General features: G+C 37.4%; 1 protein-coding gene across 1 annotated transcript in view; it reads left to right on the top strand.

Annotated features, from left to right (window-relative positions):
- LOC144966991 (uncharacterized) overlaps window positions 1-20,234 on the top strand; it is a 146,153-nt gene extending 125,919 nt beyond the window's left edge. The window contains exons 4-12 of the mRNA XM_078903697.1: window positions 2,188-2,352; window positions 4,587-4,766; window positions 6,922-7,045; window positions 8,452-8,575; window positions 9,347-9,641; window positions 13,206-13,700; window positions 15,286-15,404; window positions 17,059-17,260; window positions 19,603-20,234. Coding sequence (XP_078759823.1) covers window positions 2,197-2,352; window positions 4,587-4,766; window positions 6,922-7,045; window positions 8,452-8,575; window positions 9,347-9,641; window positions 13,206-13,700; window positions 15,286-15,404; window positions 17,059-17,260; window positions 19,603-20,073 — 2,166 coding nt within the window. The 5' untranslated portion in view covers window positions 2,188-2,196 and the 3' untranslated portion in view covers window positions 20,074-20,234. The remainder of the gene's footprint in view (window positions 1-2,187; window positions 2,353-4,586; window positions 4,767-6,921; window positions 7,046-8,451; window positions 8,576-9,346; window positions 9,642-13,205; window positions 13,701-15,285; window positions 15,405-17,058; window positions 17,261-19,602) is intronic.
- Window positions 20,235-21,135: the final 901 nt, after the last annotated feature.

Genomic DNA, 21,135 nt, shown 5'->3' with positions numbered 1-21,135 from the left:
GAAGAAGAAGAAGAAGAAGAAGAAGAAGAAGAAGAAGAAGAAGAAGAAGAAGAAGAAGAAGAAGAAGAAGAAGAAGAAGAAGAAGAAGAGAAGAAGAAGAAGAAGAAGAAGAAGAAGAAGAAGAAGAAGAAGAAGAAGAAGAAGAAGAAGAAGAAGAAGAAGAAGAAGAAGAAGAAGAAGAAGAAGAAGAAGAAGAAGAAGAAGAAGAAGAAGAAGAAGAAGAAGAAGAAGAAGGTGAGGAGGAGGAGGATCGGGAAAAGGTTGATGGGAGTAGAAGGAAGAAGAAAGAAAGGAAGAAAAAAGAAATAATGATAAGATAGACTTATTAAAATTCATCGAGCCAGCCATAATTATTGGCCTCCTATGAAGTGTCAGTCATTTGAATAAGGTCAAAACGACATCCATTATGAAAACTGTCATATCTACTGAAAAGAATAGAGTTATTTCCCATGCGTCATTGCTTTATCCAAGTATTCAACATGTACATGCTTATTATCATCTGGAAATGATTATACCTATGCACATACTAAATTGCTATCTGCTTCCCCATAAAACGACTGATGCTCTTTAAGATGACTGTCATTTTATCTCAGCGCTTAGTCAGCCTTTCATTTTTAAAGATATTAAGATCCTAAATGTTAGTTTTGTTGAGATAATAATCATTTTTATTCCAGATCTCATCTATCATTTATTTTATGCTTTTAACCTTTGATATCAGAGATACACACAAATTGAACATCGTTCGTGTCTTTTCACCTTTCATTGGTGTGAGATTTGAATAAATAATTTTGCAATGCGCACATTTAAATTCCGCAAATGTCACGATTTTAGAATAATTGATAATGCCCCCCCCCCCCCTACTACTCACCCCACCTCACCACCAATCTATTTATAGATCATTATCCATCGTGGCTTGCACGCTTGAGCACGTTGCCGATCAGGGGTTTCCACGAATCACGATCCTCTGCTGTGCCCATGAAATCTGCGTTGCTTTTAAAATCACTTTTGGTCATTCTTATGTGATTTAAATAAGTCATTCTCTGTCTTCCTCTAGCTCTCTTTCCTACGATCATCCCAGATGTTACCAACTTTTCTATTCTGTCTTTTCTCCACACATGTCCCAGAAACCTTAATCCTCTCCTTACCAACCATAGGAAAATCGTCACATTCGTTACGATCCAACCAGCAATTTTATCGTTCAAATTTCTTTTGTAAATCACACAATTTAAAGAAAAATATTTTATTATAGCTATAAAAACGTGACACTGTGTTGTGGAGTTCATTTTGCTGATCAATATTATGCATAGAATTTATTTGTTCCTTTTCTGTTTTAGTAAGAAAAAACTATTTTTGTGTTGGGTGGGTGTGAAATTTTAGGGAAAATTCTTCAAATGGCCGGTAAGAAAAGGGTTAACTGCCTCTTTCTGATGGTATCTATCAATATTCTTCCTTTTCTCACATTCGCCAACACTTCCCCGTCCGTATACGTGTCTGTCCATAATAGCCTCAACATTCTTCTATATATCCAACATCTCAAATGCCTCTAACCTCCCAGTACATTCTTAGTGAAGCTTCCACGTAAAGGAAATTGTAATACGACCCTACAACGCTTATTTGTGTGAGAATTTGAAACAGCGACATGTACCGAAAATTGACAAATTAAAAAATTCCCTTTATACATCCCCGAGGGGAAATTTGTCTTTAGGGTCTATTACAAGGGAAGACTGGAATAACCCAGGCGTCAGCCGCAGAAGCGCCGCAAAGTGAGCTAGGGCTAGGTGACTTACTAAAGGCCACACAACGCAGGGGCGGGTGATCGAACTCGTTACCTTTTGGGTACGAAGCAAAGACCGTACCGCTGAGCCACGCTGCCCCTAATAATGAATGTTGGTTATCTATATTACTTTGAAAATGTTATTGATGGACGACAGTTTACAAAGAGCATGAAAAGATTGTTAAATCCTATTAGCTCGTGACCAGTTAATTGTTGTGATGTCGAAAAAATCGTATTTTAAAATTTGGGTCAATTAAATCGATCGATATTTCAAGGACGATTTTTATGACCAAAATTTCAAATACGAGTTTTTGTTTCCAAAGTACGACGGTAAATTGGTTTAACCATACTCTATACGCTATGCCTCACAATTACTCATCCCTTTTATTTCATCTTTATTTGATTTTTCACAGATTTAAAGAATGACCCAATTTCCAACCGTTCTGTTGATATTTACCGCTTTGACAGCGGTCACGATCGAGTTGATTCATGGAACGTGTCGTTTTCCGAGGTTCTTGCAAAGATCAGATCCATGGGCGGGAGATTACAAGGATGGCCAGCTTATAGCTTACATCAATGTATGTATTACCTTATATCAATGAATGTATTACCTTATATCAATGTATGTATTTTCAATTGCTTAAACAATTCTGCTCCTGTTTACCTTCAGGAACTTATCCACCTTTATGAACCCAGTCGAAATTTAAGATCTGCTAATTTAAATATCCTAAGGGAACCCCTAAAATCGTTAGTTTATCATGAGAAATCCTTTGACCACCATGCCCCCGACTGTGGAACTCCATCAATATTGAAACTAAAAATAGTGAAAATCCACTTATCTTTAGAAAACGGTTAAAAACTGAGCTTTTCTGTAGGGCATATATCTTGGACTCTTAGTATGTATTGTATTATAATATATTATGTTATCATCGAATTTGTGTGGTTTTTAACATGCCAGTTCTATATTTGTATATCATACATGATGTGTTGGTGTAAAGCGCCAGTGAGCAATTCTAAATTGGAACTAGGCGCTATATAAGTTCATTATATTATTGTTGCCTTACCTTAGTCAGCTTCCTTCTATTTTCCAGAACGTGGATGGGTGCCGTGCCCTTCCATTCATCGAAATCCATTGCAGCCTATAAATGTGACCCATCGTCTCAAAACGGTATTATGTCGGAACGAACCATATATTTAAAAGCCGAATTAAATATTAAACTGGTCAAAAATATAAATTGTTGGCAATAGCACCATAAAATATGGTATCCATTCTCCTCAATAAAACATACAAACTCAACACAAGTCTCATATTTCTGGTTATAAATTCAATTTTCAGCATCTGAACCAACCCGACTTAATACCGTTTTGGGGCGAAGGGTCACAAATTATATAGCGCAATATCCTCTTAAAGTGCTCGAGGCTTTATACAAAGGGTCCCAAGCCAACAGCAATAATTAACATTAAGGACAAGACATAACGCCTCTGAATGAGGTGCTATTACAATTTATCTTTAAAGAGAGAACCTTTTCACCGGCGAGGTATTCATTTTACACCTCAGTGTGATGAGAGAATATGTGAGTAAAGAGCATTTGCCAAGGATTCGACTTTGCCCTGCTATAGATGGACTCGAACCTAGAACCTCCCGGTCCGAAGGCGAGTGTCATACCACAATACCACCAAGCAGCACAATTATATTGCTTCAATCGCATTCCAGTCATTTACTTGATGTTTGTTCTCCAGCATTTTCCTTTTTTTCATCCTCTTCTATTTCTCTTAAGTTTTCCATCAAAAAAGGGCCGATTCTTCTGACAATAACTTTGTTTTCTTTTTCATGTCTTTATTGTTAAAAGTTATTGTCCTGCTTTTAATCAAATAAAAAATTAAAATTTTTAAATTGAGCTTTTATATAGCGCAATATCCACTAAATGTGCTCAAAGCGCTTTACAATGGGTCCCTGGTAAAAAGCAATATTTAACATGTAGGACGGGACATGCCGCCTGTTAGGCGATACTATTACAATTTTTCGGACAAAGACAACGCTGTTAACGGCCAGGTACTCGTTTTACACCTGAGTACGGTCATGAGAGAATATGAGTAAAGAGTCTTTTCCAAGAACTCAACTATGCGCCGAGCGAGGCTCGAACCTAGGACCTTCCGATCCGAAAGCGAGTGTCATACCACTAGACCACATAGCCGACCAAATAGCTTATAGACCAACTTTCGTTTTCATTGTATTTATATCCACTTTGATTAGTCTCCCTTTATCTTAGAACCCCATCTCCTGTTACAATTCAATAAAGCTCTCCACCCACCTCTTCTTTCAATCCTCCTCTTTCTATTTGATTCACTTATTATATGATTTGTATTCTTGACCATCTTCCATTCCTGCATGAAATAAAACTTCTGTTATGCAAAAATTTAAAATAATCTTATTAATTGCACAATAGGGAATGAGATTAGCGGAAGAGTAGCGTCCCTTGATTGGACGTCACCGGCGGAAAAGTTATTAGAGAGAGAACGTCATGTTGGTTGTGCGCATGCGTCTCTCGTCCTCTGGGCTTGATTTGATATTGTTGCCTTGGTTTAAGAGTATTTTCGTTACAACAATGAGCCCATAAATAGTGGGATATCCGACGTGCAAATAATTACACGTCCAAAAAGAATGCAAAATGTATTACACTACAACAGTGTTAAAACACGGCCATAATTACTTTCGTTTAAGAGACCTGTAAATATGTGCACGTATCACGTGACATTACCAAATATAGAATTGTGAGCTTTCTCCATAATATTTCAAATTCATTCGTTTCAGCCGACGTCCATTAAGGTGCGTGAGTCGTTTGATGGCGGCTCTGTCGGTCCGTTATTGAAAGACTGTCTCAAGAGAGAGTCGGACAACAAGTTTTTGGTGAGGCTGAGAGGAGAGGAACATAAGACTAAATATCAATGCCTGCAGTTCTTGAAGAGGAGTCACAATATTGTACAGATCAAGGTGATTGCTTACTATCTTTAGATAATATATTATGATGTTATTGTTATTTCATGATTTTGGTTTGTTTGTTTTTGGTTTTTTCTTTTGTTTGTTTTTGTTTATTGTTTTGTTTGTTTTTTGTTTTTTCTTTTGTTTGTTTTTGTTTTGTATAGCGTACTTTGACATTTTGAAAATGACAAACCAAGGAGCAGACGTCGGTATAGGGAATGAGATTAGCGGAAGAGTAGCGTCCCTTGATTGGACGTCACCCATAGTCTGTGACGTCAACGGCGGAAAAGTTATTAGAGAGAGAACGTCATGTTGGTTGTGTCGCTTTCCGCGAGGACGAGAGACGCATGCGTTCTCTCTTTAACAACTTTTCCGCCGGTGACGTCACAGACTATGGGTGACTTCAATCAAGGGACGCTACTCTTCCGCTAATCTCATTCCCTATAAGACAAAGATCTGAAAAAGTGTGTATGAATCTTGCCAGACAAAGGGGGGAAAAAGAAAAATACAAGAAACAAATCATTTTTAAAGATCAGCCTTCTTCGACTGGGGTTGAACCTTAGACCTTCTGATTACCGGTCAGACGTCGGCGAATGAGAAACGTCGGCTATTAGTTGCAGATTTTCTCCGTTAACACAATCTATGACGCACTAGATGATATTAGTGGACGCGGCTTGATTGGGGTCTAGTCTTGTTCCCCCACGTCAATAACTCCACCAGTTGCTTACAAAAGATCCTGAATCTAATCGTGGCCTCATAAAATCCAACAACAATAAATGTAGGAGCATTCTCAAAAAATAGAATGAGATTTTATATAGAGCAATATCCACTAAATGTGCTCAAAGCGCTTTACAAGAGGTCCCTGGCCAACAGCAACATTTAACATTTAGGACGGGACATGACGCCTGTTAGGCGATGTTACAATTTTTTCGGACAAAGACAACGCTGTTAACGGCCAGGTACTCATTTTACACCTGAGTGCGGTGAGAGAATGTGACTAAAGAGCCTTCTCCAAGGACTCAACTATGCGCCGAGCGAGGCTCGAACCCAGGACCTTCCGATCCGAAAGCGAGTGTCATACCACTAGACCACATAGCCGCACAATATCCTGACCTTTTACATCCCACCTCGTTAAATATTCCCAACCCACAAAGGAGGTGCCTGTATTTAAACAAGCACACATTTTGTCACCAGAGATACTAGTCATTGCCAAAAAGGAGTTTTTAAAATGAAACCTGTGGTTATCATCCGGAAATCAAGCAGTCCATGGGCGTCTCTACGCCTCAAGTTGCCCAAAACCAATGGAGCCTGTCTTATTTACAGTTAATTCCAAGTCAGAATAAATGTAGATGTGATGAAATACCTATCTTAATGCGTCGTTTAATGACGTTTATAATTGTCTATATTTTGTATTGTTGTTGATATTTTGTCATTTTAAACGGTCGCTGCTGTGTAGATAAACCAGAAAAATATGTCCAAAACGAAAATAAAAGAAATGAAAAATGACATCCACATGAATTAAACTAGAAAAGTCATTTTAGACTGGTGCTTCCCATTGATGGCACGTCAAATGTTAGAAATATAATTAAAATTTATACATTTATCACTCTTCCACTAGATATTTGTCACCTTACCATTGTGGCACAAATTTATCTCGTTAAATAGCACCGGTCTACGAATAATTAATATAAATTGTCTGATACCATTTCATTGTTGACAGCAATTTTGTCAATGAGCTAAGAATCTCTGTGCCATGACCTCGATTAGTTATTACTGACTTACCCCTTTTGTACTTTGTAGCTTCAAGCCTCATTTCTCCACAGCACGTAATGGCTGCCTTAGTTCATGACCGTATTATTGTGTGACCCAGCGCCTCAAGTCCATATTTGGTCGTGATGACTGAGATGCTGACCTAAAGCATCAAACATGTATCACGGCTTGATGAGCCAATGATGAAAGTTGAGTTTTATCACTAAAAATTCATCAAAAATACGAAAATTAAATTTTGCAGTCCAAGAAACAATACTTGGCTTCTCAAATGAAACAATATATTTTCACTCGAATCTTATATTTCAGACTTATAATCCAATTTTCTTGCCTCAGATTAGCCCTAACAAAAACCAAATTGAGTCGGTTAGTCTTATAATAATGATTTTTCCTCGTACAGAAATCAGCCGTGTTTGACAGACAGAGCAAAAGCATCTGCGATGAAGACGGGATGAGCATTGATCCGTTCCCTTTGGTGCATTTGGGGGAACGAGGAAACGGCAGTGTCACGTGTCCATTTCAAGGTAGGCTTTTAGTATCGTCATCATCATCCGGCAAGTGGTTTGACACTCGCTTTCGGATCGGAAGGTCCTGAGATTGAGCCTCGCTCGGCGCATAGTTGAGTCCTTGGAAAAGGCTCTTTACTCACATTCTCTCACCGTACTCAGGTGTAAAATGAGTACCCGGCCGTTAACAGCGTTGTCTCTGTCCGGAAAAATTGTAATATCGCATAACAGGAGCACATTTAGTGGATATTGCGCTACATAAAAGCTCATTTATTATCCATCGTGGCTTGTACTCTTGAGCACGTCAGTTGTCTCCACGAATCACGATCCTCTGCGGTGCGCATGAAATCTGTGTTGCTTTTTAAGTCACATTTGGCCATTCTTAGCTTATTTAGATAAGTCATTCTTTGTCTTCCTCTAGCTCTCTTTCCTTCGATCATCCCAGATGTTACCAACTTTTTTATTCCGTCTCTTCTCCACATATGTCCCAGAAACCGTAACTGCCTCTTTCTGATGTTATCGATCAGTATTCTTCTCTTTCTCATTTAGTATCACAATGGATGCATACGCATAATTTACGGGAACATTTAAGTAGAGTGTCTTATCAATGGTTTTAAACTACGTGTACTATTTAGCAGGTCTAATAAATTACACTGTTATGGGCTTATTGTTATAATGGAAATACCCTCATAACAACTCACAATAGGGAATGAGATTAGCGGAAGAGTAGCGTCCCTTGATTGGACGTTACCCATAATCTGGGACGTCACCGGTGGAAAAGTTATTAGAGAGAGAACGTCATGCGCACAACCAACATGACGTTCTCTCTCTCTAATAACTTTTCCGCCGGTGACGTCACAGACTATGGGTGACGTCCAATCAAGGGACGCTACTCTTCCGCTAATCTCATTCCATATAGTGTCCATTATAACAATGTAAAATCAAATCCGTCATAGAAGTTGACTATCAGTGCTGCAAATATGTCCACTTTGGTTCCATACCGTGCAGTCCTTTTCACTGAGACAATTGGTGCTGACTGGTGTTAGGACAGATGCCTTTGTATAGCTGACTCCAACCAGTCAGACTTATTGTGTTGAGTGTTTTTCTCTCAGTTTTTTTTCACATGATACTTGTATTGTGAATACAATATGGAGCTGTTTGCTCTTGGTCTTTTGTTTACTTCGCTTTTTATTTGTTGTTTTTTTTTTTTTTGTTTTTTTTTTTTTTTTTTTTTTTTTTTTTTTTTTTATTTTTTTTTTAATTCTCTCACATGTATATCGAGTGTCTGAGAGTAAAAAGCCATTCATCTACACCTGAGTCACGTGATGAAATGTGTTTAAAAAGCCATTTGATTCAAATACGCCAAGTATTTTATTACTAAAATTATATCCCAACAGTATTTACTTTATATCTGTTTTTACCAGGTGGGTACAACTTCTTTGCCTACTACCCCCACCCAAACAACTCGCTGGTTTGCAGTAACAACCGCCTTTTGATGAGAATAGAGAGCGAGTGTGAAAAAGGGGGAGGAATCGTGATTAACTTTAGGTAAGTTCTTTCTTTACTGGATTACTTCCTCTGCTCGTTTTAGCAGCTTGTCACATTTTACTAAATAATTACGTGAAGTTGAATGTAAGCTTCAATTTAATTACAAAACCAGATCAGATGAACGTTTCGGGTTTCCCCTTTATCAACAAAACAGGATGATTGTGCAACATTTACACTGTCACATTTTACGAGTATTTGCTTCACTTTTTTAAGCTGTTTAACGCCAGATGATTTATTTGTGTTTATTGTTTTCTATTTTCTTTTCTCTTTTTGTTTTTGTTCTTCTTTTTTTTTCTCCTTTTTTGCATGTTTAATTTTCGATATCTTGAACATTTTATAAGTAATAAATAAAATAAAAGTGAGCTTTATATAGCGCAATATCCACTAAATGGGCTCAAAACGCTTTACAATGGGTCCCTGGTCAACAGCAACATTTAACATGTAGTACGGGACATGCCGCCTGTTAGGGGATATTAGAATTTTTCGGACAAAGACAACGCTGTTAACGGCCAGGTACTCATTTTACACCTGAATACGGTGAGAGAAAGTGAGTAAAGAGCCTTTTCCAAGGACTCAACTATGCGCCGAGCGCGAGGCTCGAACCCGGGACCTTCCGATCCGAAAGCGAGTGTCTTACCACAAGACCACATAGCCGTACACGGAGCTAAATACCACTTATGAACGAATATTGAATCCACTTTCTCTCATTCATTTAGCCTCTCTCGTTTAATAGAATATCGTTGCTTTCATTTCTATCATCATTTTATCCAGACAAGAACACTGCGTGCCGAAAGGTCTACCCAGGAACCCAATCCAAAAGGCACAGTGTGTTGCCCACTGGACTCAAGGAACCTACACATTCATTGTGCTGAAACACGCGGAACAACCAGACAGATGGTGGTGTATGAGGACATCCGATCCGCTCACGCACATCAAGGAAGCCTACTTGTGGATGCAAGTCGTCTGTGACGCTAGCCCAATGCCAAATCTGGAATTCTCTCAGAACTACCTCAAGCTTGGCTTAAAAAAGCGGGTGTTCTCCAGCACATGCGCAGATGAGATACAGGTAAAGTGGGCGTTGAATGTTTAAACTGATTCTCGTAAGCGGCGTTAGAGAGAAGGGCGTAATCTGCTTTAGGTTAGGATTCAATAAATTCAGAGTCATGGCCAAATGTGACCCACGGCTCCCAACGGGTTTTATGTCGGTTTGAACAAGATGCTGATAAGAAAATTTCAAATTGAAATAATCAGATATATAAATGTGTAGCTTTTCGTACGATAGAAATTATTGTCACCCTCCCCAAGAAATCATCATATGGACTAAATCCAAATCTTATATTATTTAGCTTCTAAACAATTCTGGCTTAAAACCGACTTCTTCTTCTTCTTCTTATTATTATCTTTTCTTCTTCTTTTTCTTATTATTATTATTATTATTATTATTATTATTATTATTATTATTATTATTATTATTATTATTATTATTATTATTATTGTTATTACTATTATTATTATTCTAAAGTGAGACATATTATGCTAAAGCAAACCAATTGTTTACAAAACGTTATTAATGTTTCTCTAATCAATTCCACTGCCTGTAACCATCATGTTTTCTCTATCAGACTCAGTGCAAAAAATCTGGTCTTGGATGTGTCAGTGAACAAACTTAAGTTAGGCTTTTATTTAGATGAATTTTAGACATATAAAGTCAAATCTCGAAATTCTGTCAAAATATCCACTATTTATTTGTCAGAAAAATTGGACACGTGTGGAACCTTATCGACGATGACGCATACAAAATGCTAGTTTACCTCACTGATTACCTCTAGACTTGATTATTGCAATTCCCTCCTCTACGGGTTGCCAAAATGCTCGATTTCAAGACTGCAGCTACTCTAAAATAAAGCTGCTCGTATTTGTTACCAAATCAAAAAAGTCAGATCACATCATTCCAGTCTTGTGGTCGTTGCATTGGCTTCTCGTGGAGAAGCGGATTGCTTACCAACTTGCCTGTTACTGTTTCAAGTCCATCCCTGGCACTGGTCCCAACGACTTGTTGTCTCTTCTTTCTATCTACAATCCGAATCGCTTTCTCCACTCATCTACTTCCTTGTACTTGAACCGTTTGATTCTGAAGTCGAATTTTTCACGACGTGCTTTCGCACATTCTGCTCCATCTGTGTAGAACGCTCTTTCAGCAGACACCAGACACTGTAATTCTCTGTCCTCCTTTAAAGCATCTATGAAGACAAAGTACTTCCTTTCAGTTTTCTTTGAGTGATTGTATTGAATGATGCATAATATGGTCGAATTTACATTTATGTATAAGCGCTTCCGAGCACTTTTGATCGAAAGGGACTCTAAAGAAATTACGCTTTATTATTATTATTATTATTATTATTATTATTATTATTATTATTATATTATTATTTATTATTAATTATTATTTATTATTATTATTATTATTATTATTATTATTATTTATTATTATTATTATTATTATTATTATTATTATTATTATTATTATTATTATTATTATTATTATTATTATTATTATTATTATTATTATATATTATATATATTATATAGTATTAGTATTAGTTAATTAGTAATATTATAGTAGTAGTAGTAGTAGTAGTAGTAGTAGTATATAGTAGTAGTAGTAGTAGTATGTAGTAGTAGTAGTTAGTAGTAAGTAGTAGTAGTAGTAGTAGTTAGTAGTAGTAGTAGTAGTAGTAGTAGTAGTAGTAGTAGTAGTAGTAGTAGTAGTATAGTAGTTAGTAGTATTAGTAGTAGTAGATTAGTAGTTAGTAGTAGTAGTAGTAAGTGAGTAAGTTAGTAGTAGTAGTAGTAGTAGTAGTAGTAGTAGTAGTAGTTAGTAGTAGTAGTAGTTAGTAGTAGTAGTAGTAGTAGTAGTATAGTATTAGTAGTAGTATAGTAGTAGTAGTAGTAGTAGTAGTAGTAGTAGTAGTAGTAGTAGTAGTAGTAGTAGTAGTAGTATGTAGTAGTAGTATAGTATAGTAGTATATTAGTATAGTATAGTATATATAGTAGTATAGTTAGTATTAGTATTATGTAGTATGTATAGTAGTAGTTATAGTAGTAGTTAGTATAGTAGTAGTATTAGTAGTTAGTTTAGTAGTAGTAGTAGTAGTATGTATAGTAGTATAGTAGTATAGTAGTAGTATAGTAGTTAGTAGTAGTATTATGTAGTATTAGTAGTAGTATAGTAGTATGTATAGTTAGTAGTAGTATAGTAGTAGTAGTAGTAGTAGTTATAGTAGTTAGTAGTATTTAGTATTAGTATTAGTAGTAGTAGTATAGTAGTAGTAGTAGTAGTAGTATAGTAGTAGTTAGTAGTAGTAGTATATTGTAGTAGTATATGTAGTAGTAGTAGTAGTAGTAGTAGTAGTAGTAGTAGTAGTAGTAGTAGTAGTAGTAGTTAGTAGTAGTAGTAGTATAGTAGTAGTAGTAGTATAGTAGTAGTAGTAGTAGTAGTTTAGTAGTTAGTATAGTAGTAGTTAGTAGTAGTAGTAGTAGTAGTAGTAGTAGTATGTAGTATGTAGTAGTATAGTAGTAGTAGTAGTAGTAGTAGTAGATAGTAGTAGTAGTTAGTAGTTAGTAGTAGTAGTAGTTAGTAGAGTAGTAGTAGGTAGTAGTAGTAGTAGTAGTAGTAGTAGTAGTAGTAGTAGTAGTAGTAGTAGTAGTATTTTTATGTCACATATACTATCATTTATCTGTATCGAATTATTGCACATGCTCATCTGTTGTTGTAACGAGGCTCTTATCTATTTCCAACCAATGCTCTAATCTCTTCATTGATTCTTGTGTCTTAAATTAAAATGTCAATATCAGCCAGTGTGTAGATGGTAGCCGATTCCGTGCTTGCTGATAACATTTTCAGGTGGTATTGGGTTTTGAAGACAAAAAATATTTGTCCTAAAACGGATCCTGAAAGAATAGTAGAGTGTTTAGAATTCTTCATATCTGATTTCCCAACTTCTGTTGTAGTTTTCTGTATTTTGTTATCCTGAAAAAGGGACTCGAACCCAACTTGGAAAGCTAGGCGATATCAATCAAACATTACCTTTGAGTTGCTTGATTGGTCGATGAAACTGGCCCTGCTAAACACAGACACAAGGATATAGAATTAATGGTGTGTCCCAAGAGGGTTACATTATACAAATCATTAATGCACGTAAAAAAAATTGAGCTTTATATAGAGCAATATCCACTAAATGTGCTCAAATCGCTTTACAAGGAGTCCCTGTTCAACAGCAACATTTAACATGTAGGACGGGACATGACGCCTGTTAGGCGATATTACAATTTCTCGGACAAAGACAACGTTGTTAACGTACTCATTTTCCACCTGAGTACGGTGAGAGAATGTGAGTAAAGAGCCTTTTCCAAGGACTCAACTATGCGCCGAGCGCGAGGCTCGAACCCAGGACATTCCGATCCGAAAGCGACTGTCATACCACTAGACCACATAGCCGCACAAGAATTCTATGTTCTGTGACTGTCACGCTCGGTAAGCCGATTCCAACTATTCTCTAAACAAGCGTATTATTCGGTGTTAACAAAGTTCCTTTTTCTCAATGTTTTCATTTTCGTATCTTCTTTCCAGGTATGTGAGGACGCCGTCCATTACTGTGACGCCAACTTTAATCAACATTGTGCCCTGACATGCAAGACGTGTCAGTCCGAGGACCAGATTGGATTGTGTACCTTTGATGAGCAATATCGTGGCCAGTGGATGGACAGCGGTCAAGAGGGGGATTACCTTATCGATTTTGATACGTATACAGTCAGAGGAAAAAATATAGGAAATTACAATTGTCTTAATCTGGAAAAAGATATCTATCCGGACAAACGGGTCTTTTTGGAAACCTACGATAACGGATGTTTGCCCCGCTACGCATGCGCAGAGATGAAGAAGGTGAATTCGTCTGTCATTCGATTCAGGCTTGGTGACCGGCACTCTTGGCCATTGCCCAATGTTAAATCCAAGAAAGAATACATTTGTAAACCTCAAAATTTCCAGATACACACTAGAGCAGAATCAAAATACATCAAAGAGAGACCACCGAGGTTAATTGTCAACACACAAGACATCAAAGAGGTTTGTTTGTTTATATTTTTATTTCTTGTGTACTCTATGTTGATGTAGAAAGAGAGCAGGAATTCTTCAGGGAAGAAACCCACTTCAAAGAAGTGTTTTGGTCCTTAAATGTTCACACTTTAGAGAGACTTGGCCACACCAAGCCGTGTCTCCGAGGTGCTTTTTGCTTCTTTGGTTTGGGTTGCTGTTTCGTTTTGGGTTTTTTTTTCACCCACCGTCGCGAGGCCACAATTTCTGAGTGTTGCTATGTGTGATCTTATCCTCTATGCTGAAAGAAGAAAAACAAATCAAAACTGACTTTGTTATCGTGAAATTAAGATTGAAAACTGGTGTAAAATACACTTGTAGGTATATATTTAATTTTTTGACCGGAATCTAGCGGTATCGTGATTTCTTTGAAATAAATACAAATTATTGAGTGTGGTTAGTGACCAGGTGAGTGAGAATGATCAATAAACTAAAAATTACTTAACTCAAAAGTGAACAAATTCCTGGGTTTAACTCTCTCCTTACCAACCATAGAAAAATCGTCACATTCGTCACGATACAACAAATAATTCTATCATTCTGATTTCTTTTGCACATCGCAAAATTTAAAGAAAATGTGTTGTTATATCTAGCTATAAAAACTTGACACTGTTCTGGAGCTTATTTTGATGAACAATGTTGTGTGTAGAATGTACTTGTTGGTTTTCGGTTTGAGTAAGAAAATTATATTTTTATGTTGGGTGGGGCGTGACGTTATGGGGGAGACTCTGAAAATGGCTGGTAAGGAGAGAGTTAAGAAACGACAAATGTTGTAAGAATCAATCATTCTATTAAAAGAATCCATTACAGGGTAACTTGCATTGTGTTCAATTGAAATTAGATTCTATGTGATCAGCTAGGGGTATGTATATATAGTTCGAAAAGTGCGTTGAACATGCTAGATCCGTAGAAGTCCGCCTTATAGTTGATTTGTCTTTTCAAAATACCAACTCAATTGAAGCTTCTCTCTGTTTCCATTGTTGTTTAATTTTACACTCCGTCAACTGCCTCTAGTTTGGTATAAGAAAATTGTGGTATAGAAGATGTGTTTTATAATCCACCTGAACTAAACCCAGGAAGCAATATGTACACCATACTGTATTGTTTGATTGATTGATGTACGCTTAAGATACGATTTTGGTCATGCCAACACTATATTTTGTTAATGGGTGACGATCATCAAACACGATATCCTGGTGACAAACTTTTAAAATTGGAGTTCAAATATTTCTTTTTTAGAAGATTGCGTTTTGCCTATTAGCTATCAGAAAACTAAAATTAAATGTTCTAATTATTTAAACTAAAAACTCAATTTTCTTCATATAGTTCATTTGGAGGTCTCATATGTGACCCACAGAGTCAATTAGGTATTGTTAAGAATGAAATAGATTAGAAAACGTGAGTCCAAATTATTAGAATTTCACAATGTATGTGATAAGAAGTCTAGGAAAACAAAACATTTTCCTCATTGAAGGCATTTATTTTAAAACTCATACACATCAGATTAACTCCCCTGAGATAATGAATAGCGATTGGTCGTTTATCTATTTCCATTCAGGTTCCCTGTGGCATTCCAGCTCCCCTACAGAACGGGATTGCATTCATGGAGGACGGGCGTCGATGTGGGGGATGCCTCTACTACAGTCCAGTCACTGATCCCACCAAGTTTCTTATCAGGTGAGAAAGAGAGTTCAGGGGAAGGGGCGAAGCTTAAAGTGTGGGAAATTTATTATACAGTGGAACCTCCCGATAACGACATGCCACGGGACCGAGTTTTTATGTCGTTATCCGGAGGTGTCGTTATTTAGAGGTTTCCAAGATGGCGGACAAAGTGGGCGTGGTAAGGCCCGCGGGACCATTGACAAAACAAACAAAACATTGTAGTGTATTTCTCTTAGAGGGTTCTTGTGCGTGTGTCTGGATGAGACTTTTAGGTGATCTGAACTGAGTACACTGATAGTGTGCTCCTGGAATCTACATCTGTTCCCTATTTAAACCATTCCCCTTTGTCTTACTTTTTCTTATGTTATTTCAATTGTAAATCTAGAAGGTTTTTTACTATCCAATTTTCTTCCTTTTTACTGGCGCTGATATGACATAGATGTGTCACAGGCGCTGTAAAACCCTTTAAAACAAACAAAATTCCTCCCCCTCCTCCCACAAAAATACTACTACACTACTACTGCTACTACTACTACTACTACTACTACTACACTACTACTACTACTACTACTACTACTACTACTACTACTACTACTACTACTACTACTACACTACTGCTACTACTACTACTACTACTACTACTACTACTACTACTACTACTACTACTACTACTTCTATCACCACATAATATCACATTTTCCAAGATTTTGTGTTTACTTGCTTACACTTACATTTATACCTTGGTTTTTATTAATGCACATCAGCCAAGATTCGTCAAAAAAAAAAAAAAAAAGCTGCGTTCTCATTGGTTCAAGCAGGAATCGTTTTTATAAACTTTGAGTACTCATACTCAGGAGGTTGTCGTTATTCGGAGGTGTCGTAATCGGGAGGTTCCACTGTAGTGCATTACCCACATAGTAGCGCAAAATCTTTTGCGATGGGTCTAAACCAACAGCAACACTTAAGATATAGGATGAGACCTGATGCCAGGAATGTGCCTTTACAAATTACTTTTCGTCGGAGATCTGCACCAGTTGCTGTGGGGTAGGTCGGTGTTAGAGTGACAAACTATTATGATGAACCGTTAAGACAATCTCCATTCCTTTTCTCCCAGTCTTTATGCAGTATTTTTTCTTTAATCAAATAACTGAAAATGTTAGGGTGGTACAAGAATAAGCAGGAATTTTGTCATTACTCCAAAATATTTGAATACATTTACATACTTGAAACTCAATTATAATAGACAGTCATTCGTCTTCTACTTTCCAATGAATTTCCTTTGTAGATCCAAGAATTATTGCCAGTGTGACAATATCGAATGGATACCCAACCGAAAGAAGTGTGTGTGTGTGTGTGTGTGTGTGTGTGTGTGTATGTGTGTGTGTTTGTCAACCTTTGAAAATCAATCTGGAATCTCCTTTCCCGTAATTGCTCTTTTTAATGTTTTGTTAGCGACAAGAGGAGAAGAGTGATTTGAGTCATTGAGTTGCGTTTTGTGTCTGGAGTTTGTTGTGAATCCAGGTTTCATCACCTGTAATCAGGTGTTCCAACATGCCTTATACAGTGCAAGAATTATACGATCTTGCTAGCTTTATGATCATCACTTTAATGTCAATTGCATTTTATATGTATTTTGTTAAAAGTTCTCTTTCTCCACATTTTCCTCTAGACCAGTAAATTGTACAGATGTGCAATCCAGTGATTCTAAGGAACCGGCGGCCTCTTTTGATGTCGTGCCAATCGGCTATAGTTGCATTGCTTCATTCAACTTCTACAACGGATCATACTCTGTCATCACTAAAACAGCAACCTACAACTCTGGCATGGGGCAATATCTTGTTTGGACTTTCACCAAGTCTCATCAGATTAAGGTATGAACATTAAATTCCTGAAAAGTTGCCGTTGTTTTTGTTCAAACAAGTGTGTGTGATCATAACTTTTGCCTTTTTTGAAACGACGTAATCGTTTAATTTCTCTTATTTCATGAGATTCTAAAGTTTCCTTTTATATGTTCTCTAGCTACCAAGGCGATACGGATAATGAATGTAACTTAGGACTTTTATTCTTCTTGTCCATGGTTTTGGAAGCAAATGATGAGGTCAGGTTTAGGGTTGACCATCGAATATCACAGATGCATAATCACTGCCACCTTTCGTGAAGAAAGAATGACATCCCATCTTAATATTTGGTACAGGTGACGTTGCCGTACTACTTAACAATGAGATAGGAGACTCATTCAGAACTACAGTTGGTGTCAGACCGGGCTATATTCTTTTACCAACCCTTTTTAATTGGAAAGATTAAAGCAGTCCTCTGAAACCTTCGATTTGCAGACGACATGGACTTGATAGCAACAAATGAACACGAATTGCAGTTAATGATCAGATTGCCAATGAAGCAACTTGTACATACGGGATGGAGATCAAACCCGAAAAGTCGCAATTTCTAGCGAACAGTCCTCAGACGAGAACCAATATCAACGGTGAAATCCTAAAGTAAGTGAAGTCACCTCATTTAAATGCTTGGGTGTGTTGCTCACCAAAGTTGGGACAAGCACAGCAGAGGTGAAAGCTAGGATTGGAATGGCAACAGCAGCCATGACAAGACTTTAACAGCATATGGAAAAGCAATATTGATTTTGGATTAAGTTAAAATTTTACATGTTGCTGGTTCTTTCCATCCCGCTTTATGGCTGTGAAACATGGACTCTCACTGCAGATCAAGAACAACGAATATGTGTTTTTCAAAATAAGAGCATTCGGAAAATCCTGAGAGTTTCATATTTGGAGCACAGGACAAATTAGGATTACTTACTAGAAGAGGTAGAGGATCGAACCTGAGGACAGGAACCACTGTTTTTAATACTGTCATGGTTCGGACACGCTGTCCGACATGATAACTGTGCAAGACTGAAGCGCTTAGAGTCTGGTGTCTCGGAGTTATAGCGCTATATAAGTTTTCTGCATTATTATTATTATTATTATTATTATTATTATTATTATCATTATTATTATTATTATTATTATTATTATTATTATTATTATCATCATCATCATCATCATCATTATTATTATTATTATTATTATTATTAATATTATTATTATTATTATTATTATTAAGACTGTCGTGCAGAGCTTTGTTGAGAGAGAGAGAGAGAGAGAGAGAGAGAGAGAGAGAGAGAGAGATAACCTGTGGAAGACTGAAGGGCTTAGAGTCTGGTGTCTCGGAATTATAGCGCTATATAAGTTTTCAGCATTAGTATTATTAGTATTATTATTAAGACTGTCAGGCAGAGCTTTGTTGAGGGACAGAGGAGAAGGAAGAGGAAGACAGAAAATAAACTATGACAAGACAACATCAAAGAGTTGACAGGTTAAACTTAATAGCCTTCTCGAAAAGGCCAGAGACATTTATGAATTGCGTGAGGTTGTGAAGTCTGCATCCCGCATGCCCCCAGACGATCAGCTGGTCATGGGAATGAGTGAGTGAGAGTGTGACATTGTCGTCTGTTTTGAAGAGATCTAGGATTAATCCGAGGTAAATTGGTGAGCTGGAAGAACCGTCTTAGTTAAATTAATTCCATGGCATAGTTGGTTGGATATATCCTGATTAATGGCTGGAGTTAATGAAGGCAATTAAAACTGATAAATAGCAGAAGTTGTATTGGAAAGTTTCTGGGGTGTGAAAGATTAACTAATGCCAATGTTGATTTATCATTGACATCATGCGGCTATGTGGTCTAGTGGTATGACACTCGCTTTCGGATTGGAAGGTCCTGAGTTCGAGCCTGACGCTCGGCGCATAGTTGAGTCCTTGGAAAAGGCTCTTTACTCACTTTCTCTCACCGTACTCAGGTGTAAAATGAGTACCTGGCCGTTAACAGCTTTGTCTTTGTCCGAAAAATTCTAATATCGCCTAACTGGCGGCATGTCCCGTCCTACATGTTACATGTTGCTGTTGACCAGGGACCCCTTGTAAAGCGCTTTGAGCACATTTAGTGGATATAGGCGCTATATAAAGCTCAATATCATCATCATCATCACCGTCATCATCATCATCATCATCTTTGTCTGCAACAGCATCATCACCAACACCACCATCATTAGCAGCAGCAGCAGCAGAAGAAGAAGCGTCTTTCCCGTCATCTTATTCATCACCATTCTCTTACTCACCATTGATATTAACCCGACCACTATTCTTCTTCTTCCCGTAGGTAATGAAAGCATCAGAGACATACGTGTACCAACACAACCAGCATCCCAAATCATCCTACATCGTAGCCCAATTCTCTATTCTACAACAAGACAAATACAACTGTCGCGTGAAAATTGCATACCCCACCCCCCGCCCCAACACCACGACTACCACCACCACAACCCAAAGTAACCTGCACTACATCAACCACCGTCCTAGAACCACCATTGGTCCAAATAAGGGCGATAACCACAAAGGTGGGAAATATACTTATTTTCCACGGGACCCCAATAACCCAGACGGAAAAGACCCGGATAAATCCAACCGTACGCCTTATCCGTCGAAAAGTGGAAATCTCCGAGGTGCTAATGGAGGAGGTTCTTCTAGCGTGTTCCACTGTAACGTGTCGTTTTACGTTTTATTGATGATGACGTCATTTGTCAACTTTGGAGTAATATTTTCTTCGCTTTGGGTTTTTTCAGACACGTGATTTGTGATATTAGAGACTTTATCGTCGGTAATAGGTGTTTGGAATTTTAAAGTTTCTTTACAAAGAATTAAAGCTCACTGGTATTGTCATGAATGAAAGACTTTGGTGTGCAGTAGGATGTGCATGGCGAATTATTGATTGGTTCTATTTGGTGATATCGGGTAGGATAGGGTAGCCCCCCCCCCCTCCCCCATCCATACGCTTATGAGTGTTTCATATAAAACATTTTCGTGTGTTTACAAAACGCTCTTGTTCACGGCGAATTTTGTTTTTATATAATCAGAAGTCTTAAAGTTCACATAAAAATTGACATTCATACATTATTATCTGTAATTCGAAATAATGTCATAAATGAAGCTAGACGATCTTGTAGGAAATTGGTTCCTTTTCCAAGCTGAAGCCAAATATTTAGTCTAATTCGATTTTTCACACCTTTTTTTTTAATTTGCACCACTATAAATAATCGACTCTGTAAAAAGTAATTCCTCCTTCATTCGTTTTTATTTTAATCGATAGTAAATGAGATTAGCGGAAGAGTAGCGTCCCTTGATTGGAGTCACCCATAGTCTGTGACGTCACCGGCGGAAAAGTTATTAGAGAGAGAACGTCATGTTGGTTGTGCGCATGCGTCTATCACCAGTCACCAATTCTCAGTGAAAAGTGAAAAGGACTGCATGGTATGGAACCAATGTGGACGAGAGACGCATGCGCACAACTAATAACTTTAATAACTAATAACTTTTCCGCCGGTGACTTCACAGACTATGGGTGACGTCCAATCAAGGGACGCTACTCTTTGGTTAATCTCATTCCCAATAAGCAGAGATAGTAAATATGTCATTTACATAAGTGTTTTGTCAATGAAATAATTATAACAAGTTTTTAAATGTATTTTTCTCCCCCGTGCGGAATTGGGGCATTTCACGTTACCCCTTGCCTCGCCCCAAATCCGAACTGTTAATCCAGGAATTCCAAAAGATCACATTTACTTCAAACTGTCAGTAGTTCTACATCGTAAATCCACTAAATGTGATTCTAAAAACATCATGGGGTCGAAAACCA

The sequence above is a fragment of the Berghia stephanieae genome, chromosome 3, assembly GCF_034508935.2.
Source record: "Berghia stephanieae isolate SIO BIC M18660-M18661 chromosome 3, UCSD_Bste_1.3, whole genome shotgun sequence".
In the NCBI taxonomy this organism is placed as follows: Eukaryota; Metazoa; Mollusca; class Gastropoda; order Nudibranchia; family Aeolidiidae; genus Berghia; species Berghia stephanieae.
This window is presented reverse-complemented; position numbering and strand designations above follow the sequence as displayed.